This window comes from Pyrus communis, chromosome 17 (genome assembly GCF_041283825.1).
Source record: "Pyrus communis isolate YQ-2024b chromosome 17, ASM4128382v1, whole genome shotgun sequence".
Taxonomy (NCBI): Eukaryota; Viridiplantae; Streptophyta; class Magnoliopsida; order Rosales; family Rosaceae; genus Pyrus; species Pyrus communis.
Window position 1 is genome coordinate 20115920 of NC_142581.1, and position 27592 is coordinate 20143511.

The following is a 27592-nucleotide window of genomic DNA, read 5'->3' on the forward strand; positions in this document are numbered from 1 at the left end:
TCGAGCACTCACACCCTTCACCATTTCCCTCTCGTTGCCTCTTGTTCCCCGTGAGTACAACCCTCAGCTCTCAACACTTCCTCTCTCTGATAGAAAAACATTCAATGAACAAAAAAATGTATGAATTACACCAGGTCGTAAAGACCAAGTTCTACGCGTGAGCTCGTCAGCTCACAACCATTAGATAACCGTCCACACGCAAGCTGCAAACCTTAGAAACGCCTAAATGTATCAACCTACATCTCTATGTAACATAATACACATATATGTGTTTTGGCGCTTATACTTTTTCTCCTTTTCGATTATCTGCTTGTCTTGTCTTTTATTTACATCTACGACTTTCTTTTTCTTTTGAGAAAAAAAGATATTTTAACCTAATCTTAAGCCAACTTGGCTACACCTAGAGTTTATTTTAAACAGTGTCATTTTAAGTTTGAGAGTTTGAAATGTATTGGATTTAGGATTTAGTATTTAGAGTGCATGTTGAAGTTGAACAAGTAACTAAATGAAAGCTCAGAGTGATATAATTTGAACAAAAGTACATAAAATACAGTAGAGAAAATTATATATATGTATATATATTTTTTTTTAATACAAACGATATTATAATTTTAAATTGTATTGTTAAAGAGAGGAGCAATAATGTCAAGGCAGAATATATTAGGAGGAAGAGGAATCTAATTTTAAATGCATAATTTAATAAATTATGCTAATTCCAAATTACTAAAAACAAAACAACATACTTTAAGTTTCTTTTAATTTTGAGTTCTAGCACCGTCCGTTTGGTCACAAACTGATATCATCGGATGGATTAGTAATAATGTAGTTCAAATTATTTTTTAAAGAGAATCGAATTTAAACCTTTTCACTTATAAGTACAAAAAAAATATTATTAAATCATAAAACTAAGTAACATTTTCTTTTATTTTTTATCCCTATTTGCCGTTTTGTCATTTAAGTAACCAACCGTCGTGGTTTCGCCTGACCTTCATTTCTCTTCCGCTGGTAGTCGTCCCTTGTTCACCACAGAAATAACAAGCCACACATCACTACCAGTTATTCTGTCACCTTCACAAATCCCAAGCTCTCCAATCCCTTCGAGACGACACAAACCCCGGAACCAAACAAACCTAATTTCTCCGAATCCCACGACAATGGAGTCCATCGCCGTCCTCATGCCGATTCCAATGTCCTCCTATTTGGAGCAGGAGCTCGAGAAGCGCTTCAACCTCCTCAAGCTCTGGACCGTCCCCAATAGAACCCAGTTCATCAAGGACCACTCCGCGTCCATCCGTGCCATCGTCGGCAACGCCACCGCCGGAGCCGACGCCGAGCTCATCGCCGCTTTGCCTAAGCTGGAGATTGTTTCCAGTTTCAGCGTTGGGATGGATAAGGTCGATTTGAAGACGTGTAAGGAAAAGGGTATTCGGGTCACCAACACCCCCGACGTTTTGACCGACGACGTGGCGGACCTTGCTATTGGGCTGACGTTGGCGGTGCTGAGACGGCTGTGTGAGAGTGATCGGTATGTGAGGAGTGGGCAGTGGAAGGAGGGCGAGTACAAGTTGACCACCAAGGTTTGGTTTTTTTTGCTTAATTTGCATTGGATATTATTATTTTCACTTACTTGCTATTGGGTTTTGTTTGAATTTCTTATTTATATTGGTATGAATGGATATTGATTATGCTGCTTGTGATTTGAGTGTGAGTTGATGGGTAATTTTTGAAGTGCGTTTATGGTAAAAATTTCTTAAGTGTTGCTGTGTTGTTATTTACCATTCTGGAGGAAAAGAATGAGCAAAATGATACTTATATTGAATGGTTGAATTGGTGATTCATGATAAAGGTTGTTGTTAAAGGCCTGGCTGGATCGATGTTCTTTGTTCAATTTCGTCTACAAGGGCATGGACTAGTTCTTAAGAAATTTTGGAGTCAGTCAAAGTACATTTCTCAATGATAAGTGTCTTCAATCGTGGTTGAGTTCATCGAAAGCAACTCTGTTGCTGTGCTGTATTTATGATAGCATCAATCCAGAAAATCGAAAGGGGGTGAGATGGTAGTCGGTGTTGATTGTTTGTTCCTATTGTTTGATTAAATAGGTTCTTCTGAAAATGCACTGAGGCATCCTTTCTGGTGTTTTTAATTGTCTGTACTGCTCGCAGATGCGCCTGAATTTCGAATTTATCAATACTTTGCCAGAAAATTGGTTTACGAAGAAATAGTGTGTTCATTCTGCATTGTTTGTGTATCTAATAAAAGAGAATGCATAATATTTTCACCGGTTGCAAAATTCTTTAACCAACATAAGATACTTTTCAAGGAGTTTAGGCACCTTACAGTAGCTGCTTATGTGCTATGTATGAAACGAAGATTCACAAGTCAACATGTGTGTTATAGGGCAGTTTGAGTGTAATAATTTTGCGACATGTTCGTGTGATACATTGATATTTTTCGTTTCTTTACCTCCTTTGATTATTTGATATTAGAACTTTTAAAAGTTGATGAAGTTTGTATGAAATGTGAGGTTCCTGAATTCATAGGAGAACCAGCTTTTTTCCTCTTTTTCTTTCCCTGTTTTTCATCCTGAAATAGAGTTAAATGTGTAGTCGTTTACTACAAGCAAGGTAAATGTCTGTCTAAAACCTTTATTTATTGATTTAATTTCATCCATATAGCACCTCTTTTTCTCCTCTTTTGTACTAGTTTCCCTTTCATTTTCAGTTCACTGGGAAAACTGTTGGAATCATTGGTCTCGGAAGAATTGGCAAAGCAGTTGCAAAGAGAGCCGAGGCTTTTAGCTGCCCAATTGCTTACTTTTCCAGGACGGAAAAGCCAGATTTGAAGTTCAAATACTACCCAAGTGTTGTGGAGTTGGCCGCCAACTGTGATGTTCTAGTTGTTGCGTGCCCCTTAACTGAAGAGACCCGCCACATTATCAATCGTCAAGTCATTAATGCTTTGGGGCCAAAGGGTGTTCTCATCAACATTGGGAGAGGCTCTCATGTTGACGAACCTGAGCTGGTATCTGCTCTGGTAGAAGGCCGATTAGGTGGGGCAGGGCTCGACGTTTATGAGAAGGAACCAGAAGTACCTGAAGAGCTGTTTGCGCTCGAGAATGTGGTCCTCTTGCCTCATGTCGGAAGTGGCACAGTAGAAACTCGCAGTGCCATGGCAGACCTTGTGATTGGGAATCTTGAGGCTCACTTCTTGAAGAAACCATTGTTGACACCAGTGGTCTAATAGCTTTTAGCATCTGGACATGACCACCATTGGTTGTATAGCTTGATGATCCACTGCCACAAATGCCTACAATAATTGTTTCTGTCAATCTGAAAAAGGATCGTTGATTCTAGAATTGAGGAAATGAAACTCCTTGTTGAAACAGTTGATTGATGATACTCCTCGTTAATTGTTGAAGTGGAAATCACTACATTTTTATTGGAAATCCTTGGCTTGATTGATGATATTCCTCGTTCATTGTTAAATTCTTCTGTTTTAAGTTTTTAAAGGATCTTATAATTTTACCATAACGATATATTTGTACCCTTTTCGGCCGGTTGTGGGCGAAGGAGGGATTCAAATCCCCGACACCGTGGTTCGTAGCCACATGCTGTAATCCTCTGAGGTACCGGCCCCACCCCGTCTCCATGGATGAGAAATTTTGGTTAAACTATACAAAGGACAATCAAAACTAAACTGGTTTTGACCTCATTACCAATTGAAGTCAAACCTCTGACATCACATTTGTAAGCGGAAGAATACCATTATACTGTAGTTTATGAAATAACAAGAGTTACGTGTCCTTCATTTTATTAGTCTATGTAAGTGGTCAGTAATATTTAGGTACTGAGCGGTGAGTGCTCAAGTATTATCCATAAATAAAGAGTTTTCATCACAACTAGTCCTCGGGTTGCAAAACTCATAACTTTTGGGTCGATCAATGTCATCCTTCATATAATGCTTCAGAAAAAGCTAGAAACCTTAACCAAAGACGATCTATATACCAACTCCTTGGGCCTATCGTTTTCCTCAGTATTCTAGTTATAAATCACTTGGTATTCAGTATCATATCCTATCTCGAACTCGAAACTATACCATTCAGTATATATTTCTATAATTCATCTTTAGCGGTGTTATCCTTGGCCTTCAAATGTTTGTTGATAGTTGTAGCCACGTCCTTCAAGCTCGATTTTGTAGAAAGTTTGATCTGCACAGTGAACAATTTCTTGCGTAAGATGGTTACAGAGCACAGATGAATCATAACAGAAGAAGATTTGTTGTAATGACTAATTACCGGATTGCCTTTATCGTTGGCTGTGTACAGCAGAAGTGTTGGATAGTCGCTTACCTGCAGTAACAAGTAACCAAACAAATAAATAAATGAATAACAAACAATAATAACTGAGATAGCATCTCATCAACTGAAATTTTCATGGGCAGAGACGGTTTTCATTGATAATGTTTCTGGGTTGTTAAATTGGTTGCGATTCACACCCTCTTCTTTCATTTATGATGTATCGGGCCATTTTCAGAGGATCGCATCAAGGATTGAAGTGTATGATTCGTCAAGCTATTTGGAACAAAAAAGACAACCAGCGGATCTTCAAAATGTTCCTGCAGAGCTTAACGTAAATGCTCTAGCTTATCCTATGTCCAAGGTCATGGATTACATGAAAGCTAGGTTTTCATCCCAACATCATGAAACAAAATTATGATGCCGAAAATAACACTCACTTGCAGTTTTGGATGTTCATTTGCAGATGCATCTATTCTTGCGAAGAGTAGATTATCCACACTTTTAAAGTGCTTAGCCAACTTCTCTACATGCTTGGCAGTGGTCTCACAGGTGATGCACCATGGTGTGTATACCTGTTCCATAGCAAGGACGATATTTTTATACGCATAATCAAAATAATCACTCCATATAAAAATTCTAAAACCACGACAACTTGCTATACAACTAGAAACTTAAATAGTAGTTGTACCTTGAATATCGAACGCAACACAACAACTTATAGGCCAGTTTTAGTACCAATAATGTAATTATTTTATATATTTACATGTAGATACGTCATTTCTTCTTCATTTATTGATTTCATATGTTTTGGAATATTGATGAACTGAATAAACGACTTTTAACTTAAATTTTCAGTACGTTTTTTCATGCAGTTGCTATTACTATTGATTTACTAGTGTGATTTTCATATGAAGTGCAATGTGGGTTCGCAATTGAGGTTTCTAGATTCTTGACTAGTTCAATATTTAGTTTGTGTTACCTTTTCTAGATTCTTTAATTTTGAATGTTCCATTCTTTTGTTTGAGTTGTTGAAAAACAGAAGTGAAAAATTACATCAAAGAGTGTTATGGATTCAGTTGGAACTAAATGTGCTAATTTGTGGTTAACAGACTATCACCCTTTTGTTAGTTTGTTCTTTCTTGTTAGTTAGTTCATTTTGTGTGCATGTCTATATAAATCGACATCCTATTCCTGCATAAGATAGGCTTCAACCTCAAAGTTGGTTTGTAAATTTTATTTTGAGAGAGAGAGAGAGAGAGAGAGAGAGAACCTTAGACGAAGAGAGGTGATGGAGTGTTCCGAGTTTTTAATTGCTTGTTTAATATTTACGTCACAGATTGTTGTGAATGCCGCTGACTTGGAGAAATTGCATCACAATGCATCAAATCCAAACCCAGAAGAATTGGCAGTCAAGAGGGTTGACTTCCCTACTGATTTTGTGTTTGGGGTCTCTACTGCTGCTGCTCAAATAGAAGGATCAGCGAAAAATTCTGGGAAAGGACTAAGTGTTTGGGACAACTTTATTGTGAAATTCCCAGAGAGAATTTCTGACCACTCAAACATGTTCACTGCCATCGACTCGTATAATCGATACAAGGAAGATGTGAAGCTTATAAACAACCTTGGTGTCGATTCTTACAGATTTTCCATCCCCTGGACGAGGATTCTCCCTAATGGAACATTGAATGGTGGAATAAACCAAGAAGCTATTGACCATTACAACAACCTAATTGATGAGCTAATCAAGAACGGCATCAAACCCTATGTGACCATTTTACATTTTGACTCGCCCCAAACCTTGCAAGACAAGTATGGCGGCCCTTTGAACCGTTCCTTTGTGAACGATTTTAAGGATTATAGCGAAATATGTTTCAAAACATTTGGAGATAGGGTCAAAAACTGGATTACAATCAACGAGCCATTTATCATTGCCAAGATAGGGTATGAACTTGGATTTGCTGCACCAGGCAGATGTTCTTTGCGTACAAAATTCGTATGTACATCTGGTAATTCGTCTACTGAGCCTTACATTGTGAGCCACAACCTTCTCCTTGCCCATGCTACTGTTGTTAAGCTATACAAAGAGAAGTTCCAAGCAAACCAAGGAGGACAAATTGGAATCAGTCTTGTAGGACAATATGTTGAGCCCTATTCAGATTCGGAAGAAGACAGAGCTGCAGCGAAGAGAGTTCTGGACTTCAATCTGGGATGGTACGTGGAGCCATTAGTCTATGGAGATTATCCAAAGAGTATGCGAGATTTGGTCAGGGACAGACTACCTAGTTTTACCAAGGAAGAGAAGAATTTGATCAAGGGGTCCTTTGACTTTATTGGCATCAATTATTACACCTCAATATATGCTAAAAACTCCCCACCAAGTCCACAGAAACCAATCTGCTATTCTACTGATTCTTTAGCTGAATTACCCAAAAAAAATAAACATGGAGAGCCTATTGGTCCTAAGGCTGAAGGAAGTAGTTTCATTTCCATTTATCCAAAAGGTCTGCAGAAACTGATGGACTTCATGAAGGAAAACTATCAAAGTCCTAAAATCTACATTACTGAAAATGGAATCGACGAGGCAAAGGACGATAGTCGCAGACTTGATAAGGCACTCAAGGATCCACATAGAGTTAAAAATACTCTTCGGCATTTGTACTGGCTCAACAAGGCAATCAAGAATGGTGCAAATGTGAAAGGATATTTCTATTGGGCGCTGTTTGATGACTTTGAATGGGTTGATGGCTATACCACAAGATTTGGGCTTTATTACATTGATTACAAAGACAATCTCAAGCGCATTCCCAAGGATTCTGCTAAGTGGCTCCCTAAATTCCTCAAGGGTGAAGTTTAAAAATACAAGGCTCAAGCTAAGGCATAAGCTGTACTTGGTATATCAACCCCAAGTTCTTGACGGCAGGTTTTCTACAAACGTGACATATAAAAGAAAGAGTAGTATGCACTTATATATGTAAATATTTATATACAATGTACTATTTTGAGGGGTAGAGGAAGACCTAGGAAGACTTGGACTACTTGGATCTAATAGAAGACACGGCACAAACCCGAGCGCAATGGCATTCTAGGATTCATATAGCCGACCCCACTTATTGGGATAAGGTTTTCTTGTTGTTGTTGATGTACTATTTTGAAAGGCCTTGGTTTTTGGAGCATATCTTAGAACTCTTAGTACCTACTTCTTGACTTTTACAGCTCTTTGAGTAGTAGTTTCTTATCAGTTTTTGTGTGCGATATATATATATATATATATAATATATTATGAACAATGTACATACTCATATAGAAGGCATATAAAAGAATACAAGCATGATACAGCTCATTCACTTTTTTGTTCTGTTGATAAGCAAGACAACAGAAACTTTATTTTGTTTTCAAACTTCAGGAACTTCAACTTGGATGTGATCATGTGAGCAGAATTAAAATAGATGTAGGAGAGAAAGACACACATACCTCTAGTACCACATTCTTGTGACTATTTAAAACCAAGTCATCAAATGTCTTTCCTACAATGCTCTGGACGGTTACATTCTTCTGCAATTTTAACGTGAGCTGATTTAGAACTACATTTAATGTGATAGAACTATAACATTACAGGAAGTGCTTTCATATTTACTACTTCAAAGCTATGTTGAAATTAGCACACCGCAGTACAGTTTTGGTTGTTCACCAGCTAACAAAAAAATTTGGCTTAAGGATTTTGTAACACGGGGAATCAAAACAAGCAACTATTATCTTAAGTTATAGAAGAAAAAAACTAAGATATGATTCCAAGATTAATTGATCCAAAAATCTTTTAAGGGGAAAATGACTCACGTTATCAGGTATTGGTTGTGATTTGAAGTGCGGAGATACAGTACCATGTAATAGGCCTGAGCAGAACTCCTACAAAATCCAATTCAGAAATTTTAGTAGTCTAGGTAGATATTCTTGATGAGGAAATTTCAAAACATGAGAAATTATTACTTCAAGATTGCTTGGTGTTGGATTTGATTCTAATAGATATTTAGAGTTCCCTCTAATATCAAAAGCAGTGACCTGTGCAGAACACAGATAAAACCTGATTAGTTATAGCCTTAGCAAAAGATTCCTTGATAGAAAGAATTCACAGTCAATGTGTAGTTCACGAGTGGGAAACTGACCACAGCACTGTTTGATTCTTCAAGCCCATATACCGTTAAGTAAGGCTTAGCAAGATTTTCATCTGTAATGTCTATATATATGAACAGTATCTGGATCAAGAGAATGAAAAAGGGAAAACATTAGTAGATTTAACCAATTCACCCAATAGCTTCGACATATAGTCCATTTGAGTACCTTTGACTTGAACTGTCTAGCAACATCTTGAAGGGGCTCAAGAAGTTTCTTGAAGTCATCTGCGTCTGCAAAAACATGAACCTGCGCAAGAATAAAAGCGAGTCATTAAATGGCAGAACTTATTATCATGCCAATTCCAATTCTTTATATATGACTCAAGCTTAAGAAATTCTTAAGGGGTAATGTAATTCCGGAAATATTATCTGATATCTGAGTTGCATTAAACGGCAGCGGAATCAGAAACCTGAAGTTGAATAGGACTGGAGTACACTTTTGCAGAATTTGCTTCAGTAAGTCTGTTAACTAATGGAAACTTGTTATAGTCCAGAAACTGCAGTATTTCATCCACTCTAAAGGTCCCTTCTGCAAACCCAAACATTTATGAATAACTACGTTAGTAATTCTTACTGAGTGGAAATTTTTTTGTGGAATGTAACCAATGACAATCACAGTCAAATATGCAAGTTGGCACTCAAACATAAGTCTCCTTATTGGTTTGCAGATCTAAACTTTGATTTAACTGAGAGAGATCAATGAAATTTATACACTCGCTAAGTTGCACAAGCAAGCAAGAAAACAACAAATTTCATCACCTTCAGTAAAAAAATTAAGCAACTCACCATATGCAGTGTATCTTTCTGGCTCACTTTTCACAATTCCAAGGAAAACATTAGTTGGTTTTACATTTGGAAAGAGAACATCAGCAACCTCGATGTTGCTTACTTCTACGAACTGGATGGCACTGTCAGCTGCCGCTGCTTTTACAAATTCTTTGTGCTCGGGCCCCTGAATGGTTTTATAACAAACAGAATAAGCCCAAAAAACCCATAATGTACAAACAAATATATAATCAAAGCACTGTCTAATTCTAACTCCAGGTTTTCAGTATTTCCCAGGTCTAGCATTTTAAGAAAAATTTGAAAACAACAAATACGCACGTACCTCAAAATTTTCAAACAGGCCAAGAACAAATATGTCGGACTTCTTGAGAAATTCTGCTGCCTCTGTCACCGAGCTTATCCGAATAACAGGTTCACCGGTTTTCTTCCTCGCCCATATCACTATTTCTTCCCTGAATCAAAATTTGCCCCCATAAACACATTAATGGAAATGCACAACTCAAAATTTCCCCCAGAATCACTGGTATTACACCTTCTATAAAATTTTAATTAAATTAAGTGGAATAACACAACTTGATTATACTAATTATGGCAATGAAAAAAGACGGAACAATAACAAGCATATAAGCATACAGATAACATAAATGACAAAACACAATCTGAATTATAACTTATAAGTAACTGGCCAAATATATGATTCACTTAGCTAATCCAAATGAAATTAACATAAAATATTCCCAATTAAACAGGTTGACAAAGTTTAAGAGCCACTCACGCAGAAAATCCACCAGTGTAGGCTTGGGAGGTGCCATTGACAAACAGAAGCAGAGTAGGGAACCCTTTGATCTCGAGAGACGACGCGGTTTTCGCGTGCCGCTCGGCATCAAGCTTGGCCATCAAAAGGGGGCTCCCCAATTCCTTCAGCGCAGTGGCAGCCTCAGCAAACTGAGGCATCAGCTCGGCACTCCTGGCACACCAGGGAGCGTACCCGAGAACCAGAACATAGTCATTGTTTTCAATCACCCTCTTTGTATTGTCATGATTAAGCTCCAGAACAATCCTCTGTGCTTTGGATAAAAGCTCGGCCTCCGAAGACCTTGTGGCGGGCCCCCCGTCTTGGTCTTCTTCTTGTTCTACTTGTTCATCCAATGCCAGGAGCTCTTCCAGTTCGCCGTCTTCGGTTTCGTCGGCGGCGGGGTTTTGGGGTTCGGAGGATTTGATGGGGGTTGGGAAATGGAGTAGGAGGAGGAGGGTGAGGGTGAAGAGGATGAATCTGGAGGTGGGTTTTGGTCTGGACATGGTTTTGGAGGATTTTGCAGAGGGAAGTGGTTTCTCGTGGATCTTTAGTGAGTGAGATCTATGGAGTGAAAAGACAGGGTCTTCCGTGAGAACTGAGTGAGATCTACAGAGGACTGAATGAAGGGAGTGAGAGAATTTCGGCTTGATTGATACTATTTGCCTTTCACTGCCTTGATTGGCGGCAATAACTCATAAAAATGATAGAAACGTGGGCATTTTATTACCGAGTAATAGTTGAACTTTATGTGAACTATGGAGTTATGTAACGTCTCATGTCTAAAATTGTTATTTATTAATGTTGTTCTTCCTTTTTAGAATCATGTATGAATATGATCATTGTTTGTTGCGCTCGTGCATACATTGAATTATAGCAATCCATCCTTCCGGAGGTTATGAAGACTCACAGTGGCATTTCAGTCTCCCTAGCCATCACTGTGCGATTCACTAGCGTCAGAAATCTGATCCAGAACGTGCCGCTTGAAATATGGAGTTGTATAACGTTTTATGTTTGGAATTTTAGTCACTTTGCATTTTTAGGTTCATCCATGAATATATTCATTGTCGTGGTAACCACTAAGAACCAAGAGGTATAAAATTGAAATTAGTTGTGTGAGTAAGGGGTGGAAAAAAATTCCCAAAAATCCTAAAAACGAAACGAAAAAATCTCAATCCCAAACCAAAAATGTCCCAAACCAAAATTCCCAAAATTTTCAGGATGCTATCCTGAACCGATCTTGAAATTTCGGTACGAGATTCAGGATTGTCTCCTCAATATTTCGGAAATCACATACCGAACCAAAAATATATATTATTAATTTATTATTATTATTATTATATATATATATATATATAGGAAAAAGAACCCCTCTCTCTCCCTCTCGCGATTCTCTCTATCAAACACTCAAAGTTTGAGAGTCTTCTTCATCCAGTGCATTGTGCACCGATCCTTCCCCAAATAAGGTAAATTTTGGAATTAATTTAGGGTTCAAATTCTAGATTAGGGTTTGTGAAATTTATGTTTTGGATTGGATGTTCATGATTCCAGCCCTATTTAATTTCTATATTTATGTTTACGGGTTTATAAATTTTTTGTTTTTTTCGTTTTAGGAGTTTGGCTATGATTTGTGTCTTTTAAAATTTTCAATTGGTGACTATACTTTCTGGTTGTTCTGGAATTTTCTGATGTTAAACTGAAGTAAATGCAGAGATGTGAATAATTTTCTTGCCCGTAGGTTCCTGCTAGGTATATATGTTGTGCAGACAAACCTGCATTTGGTAATGCGCTGCTCCTCTCAAATGTGTTGTGTTTCTCCATTTTTGTTTACTTCCATTCCACGAAGAAGTCACAATTAACTTGTATATTATCAGTATGATTTTAAAGTTTGTGTTGTCCTCTCGTTAGGAGCACCGTGGTTGAAGTATGTGCTTTAATTTACACAGATTTGTAGGTTACTCTTCTTTGTCAAAACTCAGAAACTTCATCACACAATGGAATGCAGCAGCAACAATAGGAATTATAAAGGTGTAGATTTTAAGTCCTGTTTTCTCCATAATTTTTTGCTTCTTTATATATACTTTTCAACTTTCTAATTTGTCTGTAATACTTTAATACTTTATACATACCAATCAACAACAATAAGCATGGTAAAAGAGCAACCACAACCATCAACAAGATCAAGGGGCCGAAGGGACCAACAATCTTCATGAACTTTAAGCTTTTCTTTTTACTTTTGGTTTGTAACTTAATTTATTTTGAAATTTTGGCTTTTATAACTAATTTTTTTGCTTTTGGGTTTTGTTGCTTAATTTATTTTTGTTGCATGCATGTGGAATGTTGAATTTAAATAGTTTGATAGTAGAATATATTTGAAGAACAATTCATAATTTCATATTTCAATTAGGGCTATAAATCTATGATTGCACATATTGGTATGTATGAAGTAAAAGGCTCAAAATAGATTGCATTGGTGGCTCAAAATAGATTGCACAAACGCATATATGACATATTTGTTTGTATGACATATTGATATTTATGAAATTGGGCTGAAAATTTCAATCTAAAAAGCTAAATTTTAGCCCAAAGGCCTAGTATGTTAAGTTTCAGCCCAATAGCCCAAAATCAAAATTTAATCCCGATTTATCCCAAAATACCGAAAGTATTTTGTGATTCCCGAAATTTTGGTTTGGGATTGGTCTTCAAATTCACGTTCTGAAAAATTTTGGTTTGAAATTCGAAATACTAATTTTAATTTGGTATCGCTTAGTGAACCAACCCTAAGTCTGACCATGTCATAGTCGGTTTGGAACCGTTGAGGTTCATTGCCAAAATATGAATGGTAGAGCGGACCATATTGGTTGTGGTTAGGGTACATGTACTTATGCCTAACGCGTCTGGAGATAATGATTTAGTATTAATAAAATACAAATTAAGATATCATTTAGTATTACTTTTGATTTATAAGTGAGAGATATTATATTTGATTCTCGACCAATTCAAACCAAATTATTATGTTTAGTCTAAAGTAGATAATATCGTTGTATTCATGTATTCAATAAAAATACAGCGTAAGATAAACTTAAATGTATAATACAATACTACATGTAAGATTGACTCTTACATTGATGTGAGAAATAGAGATGTGAGGACTGATGATTTTTCTTTAATTTGTTATAATTAAGTTTAACATATCACGATTGTTTAAATGAGAGAGAGGGTTTTGCAATTTTATTAAATGGTTCGTAAGGGTTTGAAATCAGGTTTAAGGTCTTTTGGGGTGGGGATTGGATTTAGAGTTTGGAGTTTGGAGTTTGGTTTCCTAGTTTGTTTGTAGGAATTTGGTTTTATAGGTCTACTTCATGCTTTTGTCTTAATTTAAACTACATATTAATAAAATTTTCTTTGTCAACTAAAAGAATGTGAAAAGACATATTTGTTTTTTATCATAACAAAAAAGTTGAGGACAGTAACTTAATTTTACAAAATAAAATTTTGTTGCTTTTTGTTTAAACATCACCTACATGTGATTTTATCATCTCTAATTTAAAAAAATATAAAAAATAAACCTCTCTTTCTCGCTCTCCACTCCCATGTTTTCTCTCATTCTCTTCCTCTGTCCTTCAATTTTAAAAGCAAAAAAAAAAAAAAAAATTTCACACAGTTTGTGTGTGGCATATACTAGTATGTTTTAGTAAAATCTTTTAAGGGTTATTCTTTTGGCTCTTTGTTTCGCTTTCTCGTATTTGTCTAAGTTTTTTTAATTGTTATTTTATGTTTAGTTATTTCGCTTGTTAATTTATTTTCTTTTTCTTTTTTTGTTATGGTTTTAATATATGGCTGAGTTTTGGAGGTACTTTCAATGATGTCGTTTCTTGGCGTTACACTTGCGTGGGTGATGAAGGTGGTTCAGGCTACTGCAGTAGTTGGTATTTGTTGAATTTCGGTTTTCTTTGGGAAGATTTTTTACTGAGGTTACATCATTAGCGTTTTCTTCCAGCTTATTTTGTTTATGGAAGTTTTTGTAAGCTATTCTGTTTTGCACGTTGTGATGTTTAATCAGGCAATATGTCTTTTAAAACGCAACTGTAGTTTTCGATATTTACACTTGAGTTTTAGGTAGTTTTTCCTATCCTTTTGCTTTTATCTAATATTTAATAAAACATCTTTTCCAATAAAAAAATATAAATAAATTAAAAATCTTAAAGGATCAAAATTCTTATTAGTATTAAGGGGTTAAATGCACCGATGAAAGATTATTACATCTTTTATATAGAATATAAACAATTGACAGTGATTTTTGTTTTTTGGTTAAATCAGATGGAAAATCTCATATATCAACCAAGCATACAAAGAAGAAAATTGATTGCTCTAAACTCTATGGAAACAAGCGCTGCAAAGAGGAGGAGGCTTCCAGTTGCAGTCTGATCAAAAGGGAGGATTTCCAGCAGGAAGCGAAGGCTTGCAAAGCAAGAAAAGAAACGCACTGATGACTAGCGAAGTAGTATCGACTGAATCACTAGTCTTCCGGATGATATATTGTACTACATATTCTCCTTTTTACTGATCGGATCCATTGCTCAAACGAGTGTTTTATCTCGAAGATTGAGTTGTAAATGGGATTCCTTTCCTATCCTCGATTTCTTTCACGTAAGTCGTTCATCAAAACGCCGAAAAGTAGAAATTTTAAGCGGAGTTCTGAATCGCCGCCGTGAAAACTCTAATGTAACGGTATTTAGGTTTAAAGGCTATTTGAGTTCTTCATGTTTGCATGATTGTATTGATCAGGTGATGAAGCGCAATAGGGTTGAAGAACTTGCACTTCATGTCTCGTTGCGTGATGATTTTGTTCTGCCTAGCTGTTTGTTTAATTGTGATTCGTTGAGGAGTCTCGCTTAGGCCTTGCAAATACATTCCAACTACAACTCACGACGGTTTAAGCTTTCACCTTTTTCCTTTGGTCTCCCCTCACTTCTCACATTGTCTCTGATTTGGCTACATTTCTTGCCTGTGAAGAATAAGATTAGTGCAATTAATTTGATTTGCGGATCATTGCATGTTCAAACCCTTTGCAATAAGCTTTGGCTGTCTCCCGATTTCATCATCCATTTGTTTTGATGGCAGTCTACCGTACTCGTTTATGGAACTTGAGATCTTGCAAATTCATATCGGCTGTTTGAATAAACCTGTTCTCCCAGGTATAGCATGCCAATTCAAGAGCGCTCCTATAATCCTTACTTTTAGTATTTACGTAGCTAGCAGCACCCTCGGAGGAAGAGAAGGTACATGGCACAACATTCTGTTGAACAATGTTGGTTGCACTGAAGAGCAATACTGGGAAAGTCAAGTGCAGAATTTGAGCGACTTCCTATGTCACTTAAAGGTGAACATTCATTATTTGATTTGATTATGTTTGCAAGGTTTTTGCTTAAACATGGAAGAGGCTTGCGAGAAACGATTCTTTGCTTCGGTGAGCACAATGTCGACAATAATTGGGAGGATAATGTCTGTTTACTAGAGGGATTCTCCCGGTCATCTACTGATGTCGAAATCTCAGTTGCTTCATCTCATACTAGGATTAAGCGTGTAGAGATAGTACAAGGATCTACAATTAAAAAAATCAGTATGTAGTCCCCTAGTAACTTGTTCGCTTTGTGGTACAACAAAAGGCCAGCGGGTCTATGATATCCGCATAGAAAAGGATAGCAGATAGCTTTGAAACTCCCAAATGGTATAAACTCGTAACATTGTGCTGCACGTCAAAAACTCCCTCGTCTTTATAAACATACATACGATATGCATCACATAATTTCAAACCAAGCTATTTACATTTATGATCATAACTAAATCAGTGACTTGAATTTAACAAAAACAAAATAAAAAACGAATTACAGGAATTCTTAAAGTAAAAGATTTACTAAGGCCAAAAATAAACTCGGTATTTTAATTTCTTGAGAAAGGATTTCATATGCAGAATGAACAACTCAACTCGGATTGCAGTCCCTGGCCAAAAAGTACACTCAAATTGCAGTAAATTCTGCACTGGATTTTCACAAGCATTCACAGAAGGATATCATCAGTCATAAGTGCATGAGCTCTTTTTGAACTTGATGGGTTTGGTGACAGTGGGATCCAAAATCAAATGGCATGAGATTTGCTTTCGATGCTTTATTTTCACTAGCTTCCCTACAACATACGCTCGAGACCAGATTTCAAAGCTTAAGGTCAATGGAATCGGAACCAATGCACCAGTTTTTGTGTACATCAAACTTGATCCAGCTCCATATAAAGGGACCTTAGTACCATGCAAGTTCACTGATATCGTTCGGAGGCTCTTTCTAGGCTGATAATATTTCTTCAACTGCAAAGACAAAGTTCAGAAAATTTAACACTTATCAAGCGATTCCAAACAGTATCCTACATACGTATTATGTTGCCAGACTACGAATCAAGACCAAACTTTCCTAGTTTGGTAATGTAATATCCTAGTCCAGTTAGGATTTTGGTTCCTGTGTTTTGACCTGAAATTAATTTCGGTCCCCTGGAAGTTGCCAATGGCACTTGAATTGTAAACGGAAAAAAACTTGGACAGAGCTATGAAAGATTAAAACTCGAGGCACCAAAGCGTGAGAACAAAGAAACCAAAATAGTAAATTTACCCTTATCCTACATACTATTAAAAAATTTGCTTAGAGATAAATATGGTAGTCATGGTAGAGAATCCAACCTGACCAATTGCTACCGCAATCTCCGAATAAAGGAGACCGATAGGTGAGGAGGTAACATGAATGCCAAAGATTGAAGCAGAGTTGCGCACACTCAATCTTAATGAGCCATTCACTGTCACCATCTTTGATGGAACTCCACTGAAGTCCGAACCCTCACCAATGTAGAAGTTACTGATTTCCAAGCTCTGCAAGAATCGTAAGTGCTCCGTTAGACCGAAACAATTTCATCCTATTAGCAACTGCATAATTCCCATTTTCCCACTACATTCCTTGAATTGAAGAACCCCCACACCCCTTTCAGTATTTCCAAATTAAATCATCACACTAAGAAGTAAGAAAAAATTCAGCATCAAATTTTTAGCTTACCTTAACTACTACTTCTGCTTTGTAAGGCCTGCTTGCGCCCCATATGATCAAGCAGAAGACAGTGAACAACAACACAAAGCTAAGTAGAGCAATCAAGACCTGCACTCGCCGCGAAAGCGACTTATCGTTGAAATCATCATAAGCCCCGTCCTCCATAATCACCTTGCACTCCGGCCACCCCTTGTCATTCCTCTGCTTACTACCGCCTTTCCTACCTGAAGAGGACCTGAAAATCCCCGAGAATTTGCTCGAGGAGGAGTTCCTCGAGTGGCGGCCGAAGGAGGGGTGTGAGGGTGACTCCATGGGGCTGTTGTTGTAGATTGGAGTGGCGTGCATTGACAAGGACTTGTCCCCATCGTGCGAGTCCCTTGAAGGGCTCTGCACATAGTACACAGGTGCCTTTGGGGACCTTGACGGTGATGATCCAGCTGAGCTTGTGATATCAGACTCTGATTTTGTTGAATGCATCATTGCCTAATCAGTAATAACAACGCAGGATTTGAATTACGAACTTACAAGTCAAAGCGTTCTGCCAAGAACTTCCTCCACAAATTTGGAAATCACCCAAGTGAAACCCACACAATTTGAGTGGAAATTTACCAAAGATTGAAACTTCTAGCAAATTCTTGGGTACCCAGAAAAAAGGTTTTGATAGATATGAACTGGTTTCTATGCTAGAGTGAGGAACTGAACAAATTGACCACTAGAATTCAGTTCTAGAGAGAGAAAAGAGTAAAAGAATGAAAAATCCTTTCAGAAAATTTCACCAGAAAACTAGTTAAACAGATGAGATGCTGATAAAATTTCAAAAGCTGCCACAAAGCAGTGTGTTTCTCTGTGTGTATGTAAGGAATGCAGAGAGAGTAAGTGAAGCTTTTGTTAAGGACCAACGAGAAGCAGTGCCCCCACTTGATTTGCAGAGCCAATGATTTTGTACCACACCTTGTTCTTTTGCCAAAACTAGTTGTAAATTGACCAAAAAAAGTGTCGGCAATACACATACTATTATTATTGCTCTATATTATTTACATATAATTGTGTAATTATTTGATCTTAATTGTAAATATTATAATATTATATGTTGGCATGCGACAACGATACTCCTCAACCTAACAACATTATTCGTTTGATGGGTTTTTTGTATTTTACAAACTACCTAATTTTGATTTGGAGGCTAGTGTTCGTGTTTATTTATTTTTATTCATTTTTTCAGTGTGGGAGAATTGGGTTAAGATTCTATTAATCTAAGTTTTGTAATCCCTGTGAACTTTGTATTTCTTGAGCCCCAAGTCAAAGAGTTGTATATACATGCACCTTGTGATAACAATAGTACTACACAATTTACATAATTCTACGTGATATCAACGAGTTAAGGTTTTTTGTTTTCATGGTCATGAAACCCTAGCCTGCTTCTTCCCAAACTTTCTTGTCGATCTCCCTCTCTCTTCTATCATGGCCACCGCTCTTGTTGCTACCTTTTCAACAGTTGGTGCTTCTATCTCTAGCCTTAACGTCACTTGCTTTCTGAAGTAGACCAATTCCAATTATATCATATGGCTCAGTCAAATGAAGCTCTTACTTCTTGGGCACAATCTTTTTCGCTATGTTGATGGTTTTGCTAAGGCCAATATCGATACCATCCCTACGATTGCTGACAAACTTGAGAAGCCTAATCCGGAGTTTGCTACCTGGTTTCAAGCCGATCAACTAGTTGTGAGTTACCTTGCCTCCACTCTCTTGAAGCTATTTTGTCTCTTATCGTCGGCAAATCATCTTCCAAGGCTCTATGGGACTGCCTTTATGAACACTTTTCTCAAGCTTCTCTTGCCAATGCCACCAATCTCTGCTTTCAGTTGCTTGCTCTCACCAAAGGGACTCATCCCATCTCTGATTATCTTTAACATGCTAAGTCAATTATTGATTCTCGTGCTATTATTAACCAACTTGTCTCTAATTTTGATTTAGTTACATCTATGCTCAAAGGTCTTGGGAGTGAATATTTTATGTTTGTGATAGTTGTTCTTAAGTTTCCTCTTATTTTGGAGTTACTGGATCTTCGCTCATGGTTCCTCTCCTTTAAAGCTTAAAATCAACCTAACACAGTGCCTATGCCCTTCTTGCCGCGACCGCACATGCTCCTGCCAAGCTTAGAGCCAGTTGCAGTTCTAGTTACAGATAAAATCTTGCCACAATAGGAGCAGTAACTTTAGTCTGTTGCTTACCAAGCCCATTATCCAGATCACCCCGCATGCCTCGACACAAGATTCTAAAAAACGCTAGGCACTAGTCGGGTGGCGGGCAAGGCCTAGCACCTAGGCAGATTAGACGGATTTAAGAAAAAAATATTATATATTATATAAATAAGTGTCTATTTACAGTTAAAAGGCGCTTCCTACTCCTTCAACTAACATGAGTGCTCTATTCTCCTTGAATATATCTTTCATCATATTTTGAGTCTTCCTTGCTCTTCCAATGCTAGAACTAAATAGGCTATGCTTGGTGAGATCTCAGCTATCGGGCAAATAATATCTCCAACTATTATTTTTTTTCATTAGCAACCAGGTCAAGGGTTCAGTTGCAATAAACTATGGCACCTAAAAATGTTACCTCATTAGGGGTCAAAACTACCTCAATGAAATTCCACTAAGTGAGAGCATCGACATGTGATTAAAGTTCCTCCCCAGCTATGCAGCACGAACCTGTATTTGACCAGGAGGTAGAATTAGGGTTGTTATTCAATGGTGCAACTTGCATTTTTGACATAAGTAAAGGAACTGTCTCTACCAGTTCTCGTACGTATTTGTCTACCTTGGTGGTACCGGGGGGGGGGGGGGGGTCCGAACCATAAGCTTTAAAGGGAAGAAGGATGGGGTTAATAAATGTTCCAGCTAGGAATCTCTGTGGTGAAGATGTTTTCAAACTAGTGGCCTAATATAAGTTTATTATTTTAATTAAGTTTATCATTCAACATACAACATATATATTTATAAAATATAAGAAAATTTCCTTTAGTATCTTAGTGATTTTATGGTGTAAGATAAAAAAATTGAGTGATTACTTACAAAATATTTTTTATGAATTTATATAATATTTTTTGAAAGTAATAGTGTTAAAAATTTAGAATTTTTGGATGAGTGGTGATGGAGATATATGAAAAGTCACCTAGACTTATGGAGGCACCACATCTCCCAATACGTAGTACCACTTCCTAATTTTTTATTTTTTATTTTTTATCAAAAGTACCACTTCCTAATTCAGAAGCCTTTATTAAGATGATAGGTGGCGGAACCTCATTGGATACCTTTACTAATTAAGAAGAGAAAAAGTTTCTTTGTCACGTGGAATGGGAGAGAGAAAATTGAAAGGGATTTTCTTCGGATCCCTTCCACCTAATTCTCTTCATCAAACAATCCGGACCCTTAAAATTTGATCTAACGGCTAAAGTTATCATAACTTTTAAAGTGGGCCTATGCTTTTGGCAGTCAAGGGCCCGGATTGTTTGATGAGGAGGATTAGGTGGAAGGGATCCGGAGAGGATCCCTTTTCTAGAGAAAATGAGCTTTTTGCATCATCTTCTTCGTTGAAGCTCCTCCTTATGCACATTCAAACAAAATAAAAATTCATAATTTTAACCTCATGCCTTCGACTTTCAATCACGCCCAGGCTGCCTAAGCTTCTGAGCACCCGCCTAGACCCCTTAGGTGGCCGCTTAGACCGATAGGCGCCCCCTAATTTCTTTATGTGCCTTCCGACTTAAGCTTAATCTCGGCGGTTGACCATCGTGTAGCACCTAAGCCGATTTTTAGAACACTGCATGGACAACAACACAACAAGCTCAACCAAGGCTGTGGAGGCTTCAACTCTCGCAATCATGGTGGATGGGGATGTGGAGCTAGTCGTGGTAGTGGTTTCGGAGGTAGTGGCGGCCTGGCAGAACAACAATTGGGTTCAAACTCTAATCAAGGTATACTCGGTGCTCCTTCTTATTTTTGGTGTACTTATTGTAATACTTCTGGCCATGATGTTTCTGTTTGTCCTCTTCGTTCCGCCACTCTTTTTATGAGCTATCATGTTATGCCCTATCCACCTAATGCTGTTTATGATCCTAATTGGTACCTTGATATTGGAGTCATTCATTATACAACTAATAATGGTGATGCTCTTCAAGACCATGCCTCTGTAACGGTAAATAATCTATTCTCCTTGGTCATGGCGATGCACTTTTCATAGTTTATCTTGGTAGTATGTGTGGAACAAAAAATAATCAAGAGGCGACACATGAATTTTTGGGTAAAGAAGGACAAAATTACCCTCGAGGCACACCGGAACTCTTATGCGTGAGCAGTCAACAATCATCCCTCAATCAAGTCAAAAGTGCCCAAATAGGTATTTATTTACAACCTATTTCATCCATCCTCATCATATCTTCTCTACAAGGTAACCCCTAAATCTCTCATCTTTTATTATAATAATTAGCTAATTAATTAAATAATTATTCCATTAATTAGCTAATTAACCACAAATCAAGGACCTAACCCACAAAACCATCCAAGTGGCCAGTCTATCTCCTCCCAAGGTGGTGGCCACATCCATATATAAGCCCTCTCATTCTCTCCAAAACTCAATTCTAATTCTCTTGCTAAACTCTCTAAATTCTCTCAACACTTTTCCCTCAAAATTCTAACTTTGGCATCAGAGGTTCTTCAGCCAAAGCCCCCCCTCCATTCATCATGGGCACCAGGAGGCTCTTGGCCTTAACCTATGGTGTTATTTGTTTTGTAGGTGCAATTTTGTCCAAGAGCAAGGAGGAAAAAATTTGCATCCACAATATGTCTCTCCTATTAGGTTCTCATAAGTTTCATTTGAATAATGTCCTTCATGTTTCTCATCTTAAGAAAAAACTCTTGTTTGCTTCTCAATTTACAAAAGATAATTTCGTTGTTGTTACTATTCATCCCTATGGCCATGTTATTTCTAACTTTTATTATGGTTCTCCATTGTTTCAGGGCCAATGTAAGGGTTAGCTTTATTCTGTGTCTCTGTCTTGTTAATCTACTCTTCTTGCCGCCCACTCCACCCTATGGCACTCTCGTCTAGGTCATTCATCCACTGAAGTTTTGTCTAAGTTATCTCTAGGGTCATTATCTAAATTAAATAAGGCGTTTTCTAACACATGTGCACTTTCTAAGTCGTAGAAACTATCGTTTAATTTTAAAATAGTTATTGGCCCATTTTCATTTAGTTAATGCATAATGACATATGAATGTCTAAAATAATTTTGTTTATGACTGTAAATATTATGTTCTTTTTACTTATGATGTTAGTCCATACTTTTACTCAATTTTGTCACACCAATAGTATTATTCTCCATGTCTCATGTCCTCACACTCTTCAACAAAAATGATTGGCGGAACGTAAACATCGCCATATCTCCACTGACAATAGGGTTCTTATCACAACAGCTAATGCCTCGTTTTCTCTCTGGGTTAAGGCCATACTAATGGCCTTTTTTTATTTATTAATCTTCTCCCATCCTATGTCCTAGGTTGGTCTAGTCCATATTTTTGTCTCTTTGATCGTCATCCTGATTTGTCCTCCCTCCGTATGTTTGGTTGTGCATGCTACCCTTACCTAGGTCCCTTTACTTAGAACAAATTAGGATCTCATTCCAAGGAATGTATTTTTGTAAGGTATAGCTTAAAATACAAAGGTTACAGGTGACTTAACTTGAAGACCAACTGAGTTTATATTTGCCTACACGTGAAATTTGATGAGGACATTGTGGATGCAAATTTCTTCCTCCTTGTTCTTGGACAAAATTGCACCTACAAAACAAATAATACCTTAGGTCAAAGCCAAGAGCCTCGCGTGCCCACGATTAATGGGGGGCGAGAGGGGGCTTTGGTTGAAGAACCTCTGATGCCAAAGTTAGAATTTTGAGGGAAAAATGTTTGGAGAATTTTGAGTGTTTAGCAAGAGTGAAGACCTAGGTTTTTAGATGGGAGAGAAGGTGACCGGCCTCTTGTGTGTTTTTTATGTGTAATTGGTAGTTTAATTAACCATTAATAGATTAATTAGGTAATAAATCCATTAATTAGCTAATTAACATAATTTAAAAGGAATGTTTTGGGGTTACCCTTGAGGGTACTTTTGTCCTTTTCACCCAAAAATCCATGTGTCGCCTCATGATTATTTTTGGCTCCACAAATGCCCCACATCTGTTAGGCTGCTCGTAGAAAAGGGTAACGGGTGTAGAGATTTTCTTGCTTTTGGAAACTTTGGATTGTTTCCTATTTTGATGTTAATTCCCTCTTTAATTGGAAATTAAATCCTTCTAGGCAAGGGAAATAAATTTCTCTCAAAGCCTATTTAAATCCACCTTAAGTGGGCTGTTAAATCAATTTTGCAGAGTGATTTATTCTACCTTACAAGAAAGAGAGCTTAGAGGATATTTGTTCCCCCTCTTCTAGCAATCTTCTACATTTTGCCCGTGCAAAGGATTGTCTTTCGTTGCTTTCTTCGTCTTCTCCGTGCCACACCGAGGTAAGAAAATTTTAATTTTCCTTGTCTTCTTCTTGGATAGTGTTGTCACGGGGTAACCGTCGGGGTAGTGCGGCATGTCGGCTGGTAAGGGTCAGGAGTCAACTCAGCATGGGCAGATGAGGTGTTGTGGCAGGGACCACTGTTTGGGCTGCTCAGCTTGGCTAAAGCCAAGGGCAGCTTACGCGGCTGGGTCTGCGGATTGAGGCGCTGAGACACAGTGTTAGGCGAGCCGCATTGTAACATCCCACATAGACCAACAAAAAGGGTGGGCATGTATATATAAGGCACATCACCCCCTATCCGTTGGTTAATGTAAGATGTTACAATCCACCCCCCTTAGGGGCCCAAAACAGACAATATCATGCTACAGTGGAGTCGGTCTGGGATGTGACACGCATGGCTCATGTCCTTTGGGCTCTTGGACCTGTCGAGGGCCAGGCCGGCGATTAAGAGAGATGAGGAGGTCACGGGCCTCATGGGCTGCTGGAATGCTGGGTATATAGGTATTCTACTTGCTAGTCTGAGAGAAAAAATGAGGGAAAAGCCAGTACAGGTTGAGCTTCCCTACTGAGTACCATGAATGGCGTTGTCTGCTTAGCCTTCTTAGTTGGGAGAAAGGTGGGCTGCTCCCAATAGAGATGGTAAAGAAGATCAGCGGATGTATTGGCTCGTCTGATCGCTGTTGTAGAGCTTACTATGAATGAAGGTGGAAAGAATAGATCTACCCCGCCTGCTCAAGAGATGCTGGTTGAGAAAAAACTGAAAACTTCCTCTGCTACTTGTGAGGGTCTGCCTGCTGCATAGAGGCTTGTGATTGACATGACTTCTTCTAATGGGAAGAAAAATAAGGCTGCTAGATATAGCCTAAGGTACCTGCCATGTTGAGAATGGCTAGTACAACTGTTGGTAAGATTGTTCATCATAGAGGTCCTCTCATGCCCCCAATACCGAAGTCTGTACAAAATGTTTGTTAAGAGGTAAGTCTGGTTCACATTTGGAGAGGCTTGCTATTATGAAAAGAGATAAGATGGACTATACTGCTAAAGTGGCGCCAAGGCCTACTTCCCCTGCTGCTGAGACTAATTCGCCTGCTGGAAAGGAGGAGACTTCTTGCGTGGACAGCGGTGAGAAATCCACTATGCCTGATTCTGAGGAAGCTATTGAGATTTGTGCGCTTTTGAAACCAGATCTGTTTAAAGACATAGGCTATTGTGCCAAGTTTGTCGATGGCGTTAAAGGGGTTGTTTGCCCAAGTTCCTTTGCGAAGCATACGACCGAGTATAGGAAGATTGCCATACTTGCCATGATGCAGAAGACGACTATTATGGCAACCGAGTCTATACTCCTTCACCAAAATGATACCAAGGCTGCTAAAGAGGTGGCAAGGGTTGTGGCAGCTGAAGCTTATTCTTCAATTTGAGACCGCTCGCCAAGAGATCGTTGACTTGATGACTAGGCTTGACGCGATCCAAGTTAAGTATGAAAGTGCAGAGAAGGAGATCAGATGTCACATACCTCAAATTCAAGATCTTAAGCATGCCGTTTCTTAGCTTCGTTTCGCTACTTGCGCAAAGGATGAAGAGTTGATTGCTGCTTATAATCAAGTGATCCACTTTAAGAGAATTGTCAATAGGCTTGAATCTCAAGTGTTGGAACTTCAAGGTGTACTGAAGATCAACGAAAGTCTGAAGAAAGAAGTGGATGAGCTGCAGCGCATCCATATTAGTCTGCTCGAGAAGAATGAGCAGCTGAAAGGTGAAAATGATGTGCTCGAGGTTTTGAGACCTTTTCTATTTCTCCGAAAGACATGCTTGCTTTTACTTTTGAGGCTTCCATTGGTGAAGTAGTTGGAAAAGTTGGTGCCCAGGTTGGGGCAGCCGGAGGTGAAGTGCTGGATGATACCGCTACTAAGAGCATCGTGCCTGCTGAAGGTGTGGCGACTGAGTAGTCGTGGGATATCCAAGCTGCTGAAGTGTAGTCTTTTAGGTAGCCTTTAGGATTGTCTTTTTTTTTCCTTGTAGCTCTTGTTTTACTTAAACTCTTTCGGCCTTTACTAATTATTTATAAACATACTTCATTCGTCTTTCTTTATCTACACTTCTTTTATTCATGCCTTAACCTTTAGACTTTATAGACCAGTGGTAGGCGTGCTACTTTTTTATAAGCAGACAGGCTCACGTAGCCTATGCAGCCGTAGGTGTTGGTGTAGAACTTTACAAAGTTGTTAGCCATGGGGTTGGCAATCAGATGCCTTATTTACAGAAGCAGACAAGTCTGCGTAACCACTAGGCTGTTAACCTTGGCTTTCTCCAATTTCGTAGGTTGCATAGCAAGTATCACAACATTTTAAGACTTGGTGTAGGTTGTTCCGCGCTTGGCAGAGGTGAAGCTTATTGACTACGTAGCATGTCGACAATGGATAAAGTTTCATATATGCACAATAGCTTGTTTAACCTTTCACAAGAATGTGTAGTTGTATAAATTTATTGCGGCTTTAGTGCTTGAAGGGCAAGTCGTAGGTAGTCTTCCAAAAACCATAGGCTACCTTAGTGCACTCGGTAATAGCTTTAGGGTTCCATGGTAGCCGTCTGTAAGACGTACTGCGTAATGTGTCCCCTCCGTCTATGGAGCCCAGTTCCCTACGGATTAGGCCAAGAGACCCAAAATCCTTCAGCTAGCTAAACCTTGAAAAAGGCCATTGTGGCTACTTCTAGGAATCCTGACGCAAGCCATCATGTACCTAGTTATACCAGGGCAGCCCGGCTCATCCATGTCTAGATATTCGGATTGTAAGTTTATCCTCTCGCCTTGGAGAACAGACCCATTTGGGTGTTGGGGCATTGGTTTACCTTATCGCACTAGAGAGCAATTAGTTTATCCTCTCGCACTGGAGAGCAGACCCATGTGGGTATCGGGAAATTGGTTTACCCTTTCACATTGGAGAGCATGGTTGGTCCCTCGGGGGGTGCAATTCCTACGATGAGTACCTAAGAAGGGTGCAATCTTCTTCTAAAGTGCATGAATGATCAATTGTCATAAGCATGCAGCCGAGCCAAGTTGCAAATTACTTTTGAATTCCTTATTGAAAAATGAGTGAAACAAATGAGAACTTAGCTGTAAGGTAGGAACTGCATAACAACTAATAAGTCATCGGCTTATGAAGTGGTACCCGTCGAGTTGCTTGAGTCTTCGGGCTTAAATGTAATGAGAGGTCACATATAATACTTCTTTAGATTGTAAGCGTTCCATTGTTTTTCGATCTCTTTGTCGTTCATGGTGGCAGAGGTGTAGCTACTCTTGTTGCCTACTTTGTTGATCTTGTACGAACCTTCCCAGATGGGATCCATCTTTTTGGAGTCTTCTTTGTAGGCAATGATGAAGGCTTTTTAGGACTAGATCTCCAGGGCTGGAAATGGCAGATCTTAACCCTTTTGTTGTGGCTGGAGAGGAGCTGCTGCTGGTAGGTTGTGATGTGGGTGATGGTATGCTCGCGTTTCTCCTCTGCCAGATCTAAGCTTGTGGCCATCTCTTTACTATTTTGCTCAATGTTTGGCAGTAGAGTGGTGATACTTGAGTTGATGACATTAGGATGAATAATTGCTTCTGAGCCAAATGCTAAAGAGAAAGGAATATCATCAGTTGCTCATCTTTTGGTGGTGCGATATGCCCATAGACATCCAGGGAGTTTGTCTGGCCATTTTCCTTTCTTGTCGGTGAGGGATTTCTTAAGGCAGTCAAGGATCATCTTGTTAGATGCTTTGAAGCCTTGAGTGATCGACTGCTTAGGCATTGAACTGTCTGGGGTGACAAGGACCACAGATACTTCCTAACCTTTATAGTTGGATGCGCTGTCGACATGTAAATGCCAGAAGTCTCCATCGGGTGGAGCAAACGTGGCTAAAGCATGCTC

The 27592-nt window shown here is 38.5% G+C and overlaps 3 protein-coding genes, 1 long non-coding RNA gene and 1 pseudogene across 6 annotated transcripts; 3 read left to right on the forward strand and 2 right to left on the reverse strand.

The window, feature by feature from the left end:
* Positions 1 to 954: 954 nt before the first annotated feature.
* LOC137709502 (glyoxylate/hydroxypyruvate/pyruvate reductase 2KGR) lies at positions 955 to 3445 on the forward strand. Its single transcript, XM_068448589.2, has 2 exons — positions 955 to 1577; positions 2722 to 3445. The coding sequence occupies exons 1-2, from the start codon at positions 1155 to 1157 to the stop codon at positions 3238 to 3240; spliced, it is 942 nt and encodes a 313-aa protein (XP_068304690.1). The 5' UTR covers positions 955 to 1154; the 3' UTR covers positions 3241 to 3445.
* Positions 3446 to 3838: 393 nt separating this feature from the next.
* On the reverse strand, positions 3839 to 10813 carry LOC137709501 (protein disulfide isomerase-like 1-6). 2 transcript variants are annotated; one of them, XM_068448588.2, is made up of 12 exons: positions 10028 to 10813; positions 9575 to 9704; positions 9253 to 9418; positions 8877 to 8995; positions 8633 to 8713; positions 8458 to 8547; positions 8282 to 8353; positions 8132 to 8200; positions 7769 to 7849; positions 4735 to 4869; positions 4295 to 4348; positions 3839 to 4207 (listed from the first exon to the last, which is right to left on the reverse strand). In XM_068448588.2, the coding sequence occupies exons 1-12, from the start codon at positions 10549 to 10551 to the stop codon at positions 4112 to 4114; spliced, it is 1617 nt and encodes a 538-aa protein (XP_068304689.2). In that variant the 5' UTR covers positions 10552 to 10813; the 3' UTR covers positions 3839 to 4111. The 2 variants fall into 2 exon arrangements, with proteins under 2 accessions (XP_068304689.2, XP_088544660.1); XM_088688534.1 differs by lacking the exons at positions 3839 to 4207; positions 4295 to 4348; positions 4735 to 4869 and adding an exon at positions 6202 to 6576 and having other exon boundaries at positions 10028 to 10736.
* LOC137749217 (beta-glucosidase 24 pseudogene) lies at positions 5109 to 7769 on the forward strand (annotated as a pseudogene). Its single transcript, XR_015958159.1, has one exon. The product of XR_015958159.1 is annotated as a beta-glucosidase 24 pseudogene (transcript).
* Positions 10814 to 11422: 609 nt separating the features above from the next.
* Positions 11423 to 12448, forward strand: LOC148689581 (uncharacterized). Its single transcript, XR_015958374.1, has 3 exons — positions 11423 to 11511; positions 11784 to 11826; positions 11992 to 12448. It is a non-coding gene; the product is annotated as an uncharacterized LOC148689581 (long non-coding RNA).
* Positions 12449 to 15798: 3350 nt separating this feature from the next.
* On the reverse strand, positions 15799 to 18116 carry LOC137709400 (uncharacterized). Its single transcript, XM_068448493.2, has 3 exons — positions 17140 to 18116; positions 16773 to 16958; positions 15799 to 16406 (listed from the first exon to the last, which is right to left on the reverse strand). Exons 1-3 carry the CDS (start codon positions 17608 to 17610, stop codon positions 16122 to 16124), a joined length of 942 nt encoding a protein of 313 aa, XP_068304594.1. The 5' UTR covers positions 17611 to 18116; the 3' UTR covers positions 15799 to 16121.
* Between the last annotated feature and the right edge of the window lie 9476 nt (positions 18117 to 27592).

Excerpts from the sequence above, each read along its gene's own strand:
- LOC137709502 (XM_068448589.2), top strand. The coding sequence starts at position 1,155 with ATGGAGTCCATCGCCGTCCTCATGCCGATTCCAATGTCCTCCTATTTG. Across the intron at positions 1,578-2,721 it reads AGTACAAGTTGACCACCAAG|TTCACTGGGAAAACTGTTGG; the intron begins GTTTGGTTTTTT and ends TTTCATTTTCAG.
- LOC137709501 (XM_068448588.2), bottom strand. The coding sequence starts at position 10,551 with ATGTCCAGACCAAAACCCACCTCCAGATTCATCCTCTTCACCCTCACC. Across the intron at positions 9,419-9,574 it reads GCCTGTTTGAAAATTTTGAG|GGGCCCGAGCACAAAGAATT; the intron begins GTACGTGCGTAT and ends AAAACCATTCAG. Across the intron at positions 8,714-8,876 it reads CCAGTCCTATTCAACTTCAG|GTTCATGTTTTTGCAGACGC; the intron begins GTTTCTGATTCC and ends ATTCTTGCGCAG.
- LOC137709400 (XM_068448493.2), bottom strand. The coding sequence starts at position 17,610 with ATGATGCATTCAACAAAATCAGAGTCTGATATCACAAGCTCAGCTGGA. Across the intron at positions 16,959-17,139 it reads AAGCAGAAGTAGTAGTTAAG|AGCTTGGAAATCAGTAACTT; the intron begins GTAAGCTAAAAA and ends CGATTCTTGCAG. Across the intron at positions 16,407-16,772 it reads TTGCGGTAGCAATTGGTCAG|TTGAAGAAATATTATCAGCC; the intron begins GTTGGATTCTCT and ends TTGTCTTTGCAG.